The sequence below is a fragment of the Myodes glareolus genome, chromosome 3 (assembly GCF_982192425.1).
Source record: "Myodes glareolus chromosome 3, mMyoGla1.1, whole genome shotgun sequence".
Lineage (NCBI taxonomy): Eukaryota > Metazoa > Chordata > Mammalia > Rodentia > Cricetidae > Myodes > Myodes glareolus.
The window spans coordinates 17,456,316-17,464,021 of record NC_142028.1 but is presented as its reverse complement, the minus strand read 5'-3'; the positions used below and the strand labels follow the sequence as shown (position 1 = coordinate 17,464,021).

Genomic DNA, 7,706 nt, shown 5'->3' with positions numbered 1-7,706 from the left:
GTGCTGTTTGCACATGTATGTGTGTGTGTGTGTGTGTACGCACGCGTAAACAAAGAGCCAGTTTAAAAAGCTCCATGAAGTAGGGTAATATATTTGCTATGTTTAATGCTGTACCCTCTAGGCCTGGCACATACCTGCTACAGGGTAACCACCCAGTTTATATTGTTTGTCTTATTCAATCAAAGCATTGTGCCTGCCTGCTTTCCCTCAGAACATCAAATATGTCAGAGAAAAAGGGTTTATCTTGGCTCACAGTTCTGGAGGTGTCAGGCCATGACTGCTGTTGCTTTCAGGCCTGTGGAATTTCAGGCAGTGAATTATGGCCAGGGCATACAGCAGAGCGAAGTCATTCATCTACCCCATAGTTAATTAGTATTCTCTTATGTGAAAAAAAAATGTCTACAATAAACAACTTTCAGGTTTGTTTTGGCTTTTGGTCTCAGAAGTTTCAGGCTGTGTTCAGTCAGTCCTGATGCTTCTGGGCCTTCCTGAGGCAGAGCATCCTGGTGGGAGTGTATGGCAGAGAGTTGCTTTACTCAGGTGTCAGGCAGTAGAGACAAGGACGCAAACGGAAGGAGCAGAGTTATATCGTGCCTTTTAAAAGCTCTCCCCCACTGACCCAGCTTCCGCCACTAAGTTCCACCTCTGAAAGGTTCCACTGCCCATCACCTCCCAGGCATGCCACAAGCCTTTGGGGACATTCAACGTCTGTTCTCTTCCAATCTCTGAAATCCAGAACAGGCATCTCGGGGCCTGTCTGACTGTACCTATGGATCCTGGACGGGTCTACCCTTGAGTCCAAGAGGTTATTATGTCCAAGCTTTGGAGATTGTTGGGGGTTCTTAATATCCATGTTTCAAGACAAAACACAATTCAGCATGTCGTTTTGGCCATTCTAATCTCAGAATTAGATTCCATTAGTGAATCTAGTCAGGACAATCAGACAGAAAAAAGAAAACCATCTCTACTCACAAGAGGACATGATCTTTTACACAAAAAAAGGTATCAAGCAAAATCAGGTGTCATGGTCTAGCCCTAAGATCTCAGCCCTTGGAAAACTGTGCCTGGAGGACTATTGTGAGTTTTAGGCCAGCCTGGGCTACATAGCACATACCAGGCTAACATATCAAGACCCTGTCTCAAAAGCCAAACAACAAAAATCCCCACAAAACCAACAAGCATGCACATAACTATAACACTAGTACTAGGTAGATAGAAGTAGGAAGGTCAGAAGTTCAAGGCTAACCTGGGCTACCTGGGGCACCATTTGAGCAACAAAATGAAAACAATAACAAAGCCTAGAAAACGTCCACCAACTACCCAGTCAAAGTAGTGAAACAGGATCTACCAACTAACCAGTCAAAGTAGTGAAACAGGATCTACCAACTAACCAGTCAAAGTGGTGAAACAGGATCTACCAGCTAACCAGTCAAAGTGGTGAAACAGGATCTACCAGCTAACCAGTCAAAGTGGTGAAACAGGATCTACCAACTAACCAGTCAAAGTAGTGAAACAGGGTCTACCAAATGAGTTCCACAAGGTTTGGGAGTTCAAGATCCATACAGAAAAAAATCCATCGTATCATTTTTGGTTTTAATTTTATTTGACAGTAAGTGAACAGAATCAACATAAGCAACTCCAGATTAGCTCTTCTTACACTAGTGAGAAGCAGCTGACTTAGCAGAATTTGACTTGTCAACTGTCTACCAGGCTGCAGCAGTGCTCCGTGACCAAGGTAGGCCCCAGGAAAGCTGTCTTCCCTATTGCTTTCCCCAGTTCTTTTGAATGGAGTCACATGCCACAAATACTTCTTCAGATGTGCTGTCTGGGATCATCCAGGAAGCGAAGTCTCTGGGTGTGCTGGCAGGAGACAGGATTTAAAACACATCTCATTAGATGGGGCCACTGTGCACCAGCTCCTGATAAGAATGAAGGCGGAAGCGGGCATCACAACTCTTCCTAACGACGAATATTTAGCCTTTTTCTTGTACACCTGGTCTTTTTACTTGGATTTTTTTTCTTTTCTTTTTCTTTCTTTTTTTTTTTTTTTGCCTTTTCTTTTAAAAACAGAATAATAACCCCATCACAGTGGCAAATAGCCACCAGATGGAGCTTAAATTTGACCAAAACAAACTGGAGTCTTAAGGGCAAGCAACAAGCAAGAGTTACTGCCCCCAAACAGCCAGAGTCTCCCCTATGTAGGGAGGGAGCGAGAAGAGAGAGACATGCTACTCATTGTTCAGACCCATGACACTGCAGGGGGGTGGCCAGGACTGGCAAGCGACTGCCCTATTTCCCAGACAGCTGTTTGTACAGCTTGGGTACATAATCGTCCCATTCCGCCTGGTAACACGTGCCGGCTACCGGGGCTCCCAGGTGATACTTCTTGCGGAATGCCGCCACCTTGAATTTGCCGCGGTGGTCTCCTGACCGGTTGCTGAGAATGGGCTCGTCACACTTCAGCGGCTTGTCCTGCTCGTACACCAGCCAGACGTAGCGATGGAGGCCGGTGCCACTGGGAGGCCCGGAACCCACATAATCCGAGAGGACCTTGCCGCTGCTGATGTCGTTGCCCTTCATGTTGACCACCAGGAAATGGTGCCACTCCCTGTACTTGGGGTCTTTCCTGCTGGGAGCATCCGGGTCTGTGAGGACTAAGGTGTAGAGTTTCGCTGGGTCAAGGCCATCCCACGAAATGCTACTGGGTCTGTTCTTAACCTGGGTAGGCGTCAGCACTTGGCCCAGCTCATCCAGCTCCACCCCAGCGTAGGTGACCTGCAGTGGGTGCTGCGGCCGCTCTTCCACCTCCTGCAGGCTCAGCGGCCCGGCCCACTTGCTGATGTCTGCCGGCATGGCGAGGCGCTGTGGTGGCAGTTGGTTGCAAACAGCAGGATCCCGCGTGCGTGGCTGAGAACCGACTGGTGACCACGTGAGCCCTGTAGCCGCGGGAGCACACCCCTTTACATACTTATATACACCTCAATGAATGATCCAAAAAAGAATATTAAGAAATCAATTCAACTTTTTAAAGTGCTAAAATTAAAAAAGTCGAGAATAAATTTGACAAAACTTATGAAAAACATAGTGTGAAAAGTGCAAGATATTGTTGAAAGATACTGAACAGGCTCTAAATAAATGGAAATCGCTTTATGCGTGTGGATCCGAGTTAGCACTTGCCAAAAAATAAGCATCCTTCAGGATGGTGTGAACTCAGTGAAAATCCTACGCAAATCTCAGCTTCTTTGTAGAAACTGCTGAGTTTGCACGGGGCCAGAATAGTTCAAAAACTATCTTGAGAAAGAAAAAGTTGGAAGACACACATGTTTTTTGATGTAAAGTCAGCACAAAACAATAATTGAGGCAGTGGGACACTAGCATCATGGGAAACCCAGGGGTCTGTGCACTGGTGTTGAATCCAGATGTACACCCATGTGAAGAGATTTTTCATCAGACACCAAAGCACTCAACAGGGGAGAGCATAATCTTCAGTAAGTAGTTCTGAATCACTGGACACCTATATGCAACCGGATAACATCAGGCCCCAACCTGGATACCAGGTCCAAGTTACTGCAAAACAGAGCAAGGACTTAATTAAGTATAAAAATTCATAAAACTATTGGAAGAAAACATACGGCTGCATTTTTATGTCTTTGGATTTGATAATGGGTTCATTCCAATTCTCCCACCAAGATGTGGGCTGGTCATGGCTCAGTGGATAAAGGCACCCACTGAGAAGCCTCAGGACCCAGGTTTGAGCTCCAGGACCCATTTGGTGGAATTTATTCTCTGCCTTCCACAGGTGTGCCATGGCAGACAAGACTGCACACAACACACACATACAAACACACACCACAAAAGTAATGTAACAAGTCAAAACCAAACAAATAAAATACACTAAGACATGAGCCCCAAAAGGAAAAGAAAAATTGAACTTTATTAAAATTAAAGTATATTCTGTTTCCAAAAGCGTAATTAACAATGAGAAAACTGAGCTGGGCCAGGAAGATGGCTGGCTCGTAGGTAAAGGTGCCTGCCACCAACACGACTGAGTTTGATTTCTGGACCCCCACATGGTTGAAGAAGAGAATTAACTTGTAGAGGTTGTCCTCTGACCTCTGCACACATGTAGTAGCTCATTCTCTTAACATCTACACTAAATAAAAAATTTTAAAAATGTAATTTAACAAAACAAGAAAAGGCAACATATAAGTGAATTTTTTAATTAATTAATTTGTTTTTACATACCAATCCCAGTTCCCCTTCCATCCTCTCCTCCTGCTCCCTGCTTCCCACTCCCCACTTCCTACCCATTCCTCAGAGAGTTAAGGCCTACCCTGGGAAGTCAGCTAGGTCTGTCCTGTGTCCTCCACCCCCTTGAGGCAGGACCAAGGTGTCATTCTCCTCGCCCCCACCCCTTGCCTAGACTGAGCAAGCTATCTCTCCATAGAGAATGGGCTCTACAAAGTTCATGCATTAGAGTTAGATCCTGGTCCCACTGTCCGTGACCCCATATACTGCACAAGTCACACCTTGTCACCTGTATTCAGGGGGCCTAGCTCAGTTCTACACAGATTCCCCAGTTGTCAGAGGATGAGACCCTTTAATACAGTTTGGTGACCCCCAAAATAAAATGATTTTGTTGCTACTTCATGACTGTAATTTCGCTACTGTTATGAATCACAATGTAAATACCTGGTATGAAGGTTATCTGATATGAGACTCCCCAAAGGGGTCGAGATCCACAGGTTGAGATCAACTGCTGTGGTTTCTACAGTAGAGTTCCTTTCTCGGGACTCCTGAGGGGAGGAGATCCAAGAGGACAAACAAATTTGAAACATGGTGCTGGATTAAAGAAACTATGTTTCTGAAATCCGCAAGCAGCTAGGCAATTTAGAAGATGCCTGGCTTCCTCTGCCCTGTTCTATCTCAGCCTCTCTGTCCAGTCTACCCCCAAGTACCCTCAGTCCCAACCACAAGCCGTGTCCTCTGGGCACTGCTCCTTGTCCAGGCTGACCACAGCCTCCATTCCTGATTTTCCAGGTCCTCGCACTGTGCCTGAGATTTTCATACGCTTGATGAATTGGTTGAATCATTCCAGCTCTCCCGACTGCATAGGGTACTTCTCCTCTGTGTTGCATTTTTCTTGTCTTTCTTTTTCTTTTTGTATTGTTTTCATTGAGCTATGTATTTTTCTCCTCTTCTCTCCCTTCTTCCCCCCCTTTCTACCCTCTTCCATGATCCCCACACTCCTAATTTACTCAGGAGATCTTATCTTTTTCTACTTCCCATGAAGATTAGATATAAAGTAAATTTTTAAACATTTTTGCTGATCACATATTTGATAAAAGTCTTGAATCTATAAAAAATACTACCAAACTGGGTGGTGGTGGCACACGCCTTTAACCCTAGCACTCAGGAGGCAGAGGCAGGCAGATCTCTGTGAGTCTGAGGTCAGCCTGGTCTACAGAATGAGTTCCAGGACAGCCAGGACAACACAGAGAAACCTTGTCTTGAAATACTCCCCGAAAGAATATTTACAATTTAATAATAAATTCCAATTAATTAAAACAAAGGATTAAGGCTTGGAGCAGACATTTCTCTTATGAAGATACACAAATAACCAAGAACACAAGAAAATATGGTAGACATTGTACGTCATTAGAAAAATGCAAACCAGTATCTTAATGTCAATCATACCCACCTAGATTCACTAGAATGAAAAATGTCAAACACTAAGTGTCAGAAGGTCCCCGGAAAAATCAACATCCTCATAGACTCCTGGCAGAGAGGAGAAGTGATACTGTTTGCTTCTCCGGTGACTGCCCATAAAATTACTTTACTGCCCAGCTTCAGCTTCTGGATATACACACAAGAGAAGTGGAGATATATATCCACATAAAAAGTTGTGTGTCGGTGTTTATAGTAACAGAATTCAAAATAGCCCAAAGTTGGAAGCAACCCAATGTCCATGAATGGATGAACGGATAAGCAAAATGTACTTATATACAATGGGGACAGAATTCTCCTCAGCCATAAAAGGAAATGAAGATATGATGCATGCTGTAACATGGACGGACTTTGGAAACTGGATGGTAATGCCTGTTAGTTAGAAAATACTACACTCTGGGCCAATGAGTTGAGGCAGCATGTAAAGGTGCTTTTCAAACAATCCTGTTGACCTGAATTCCATCCCCAGAACCCACAGAGAGTGGAAGAAGAGAGAAGACTGACAAAGCTGTCCTCTGACCCTAATCACACTATGTCATGTGATCCCCCACCTCCCTGAGTCACACACACACACACACACACACACACACACATAAATACATTTAAAATAAAAAACCCAGTCTATGTGAGTCTACTGCAAAATGTCTCTAAAAGACATATCTACAGAGATGAATCTAGAAGCTGTTCAGGGGTTGCTTTGTGTGGGGAAATGAGGAGCTGACATCTCAAGGGCACAGGGTTCTTTTTGCCATGAAACATTCTCAGTTTGAGGGTGTTGGTGGCTTACATGTATCTGTGACTATCCTAAAAAGCCACTAAACTGTACCTTTAAAGGGATTGAATTATATGACATGTGAATTATATTTCCATAAAGCCATTATGTAAAACCAACAAAAGCCATAAAAGCATTGTCAGTGAAGGCTCCCTGGGGGGAAAGTTCTTCCCTCTAGGTGGCCCTGCCTGTTGTCAGGTGGTCATAGCTCCTCACTACGTGAGCTTCTCCACTGGGACATGCATTGTACTTACAGACAACAGCTGTCAGCCCCAAAGGGAGTCACCCAAGATGGAATGAGGTGAGAACAGCAACACCCAAGACAGTCTAATCCTGGAGACTTCAGAGGTCTATCGATGACTTAGGTCAGCCCTGCTCAGTGCCCAATGGCTGACCTAGGGTGAGAATAGCAAGGGTGGCGACCTTTGGAACCGGTTGGAGCCTGGCTGGCACTGCCTTGCAGGAAGCTTTCATTGTGAACTGGGGCAGTAAGCATAAGGTGCTTGGTAGATGTTAACCCAGGAGGTAAATACTAAATATCCATTTTATTATTGACCTAGATCATCCAAAGCTAGATGTGGCTTATTTGTATTTACCGCTTTATTCTCTCAGAGCTCTCACAGAGTCCTAGAATTATGAATCTATCAGTCAAATTCCCAAAGTCTGAAGGGACCTACCTATGGTGCCACCCCGCACGCCATGATAGATTTCTCCACCCATGCAGTAAGCCAGATCAAACCGAATTGGAAAAGTAAAAGAACAGGTTTATTTGAACAAAACAACTCCTGGGTGGTTAGGCCTAGAGATCAAGGCCGGAAGCTGCACCCACGAACGGAAGCAGGGAGACTTTATAGGTATGAGGTGTGGGGTGACGACGTGTCTGTCACAAGCTGACTTTGTGGCCAAGTATAATCAAGAGCTGAGCACTTTAGGCGGGGACTTGAGCGACTGGCAACTTCAGGGGAGGAAGCTGCCGTAGCCACCAAGATTTGGGAACTGGGTTTTTGGGTGCCTCTTCTTTCTTGGGAGACTCTCCGAGTGGGCCGGGTTTGGGGACACACACACACACACACACACACACACACACACACACACACACACACACACAGAGGAATGGGGCTTTCCGGATCATGCAGGGCAGAGTTGGAGATTCCAACTGAACACCTATTAGCATACTGAAGTATATGCTGGCTTCCAGGATCTCTCT

General features: G+C 45.0%; 1 protein-coding gene across 1 annotated transcript; it reads right to left on the bottom strand.

The window, feature by feature from the left end:
* Nucleotides 1-1,581: 1,581 nt before the first annotated feature.
* Nucleotides 1,582-2,944, bottom strand: LOC125399420 (phosphatidylethanolamine-binding protein 1). Its single transcript, XM_048432852.3, has one exon. The coding sequence runs from the start codon at nucleotides 2,851-2,853 to the stop codon at nucleotides 2,290-2,292; it is 564 nt and encodes a 187-aa protein (XP_048288809.1). The 5' UTR covers nucleotides 2,854-2,944; the 3' UTR covers nucleotides 1,582-2,289.
* Nucleotides 2,945-7,706: the final 4,762 nt, after the last annotated feature.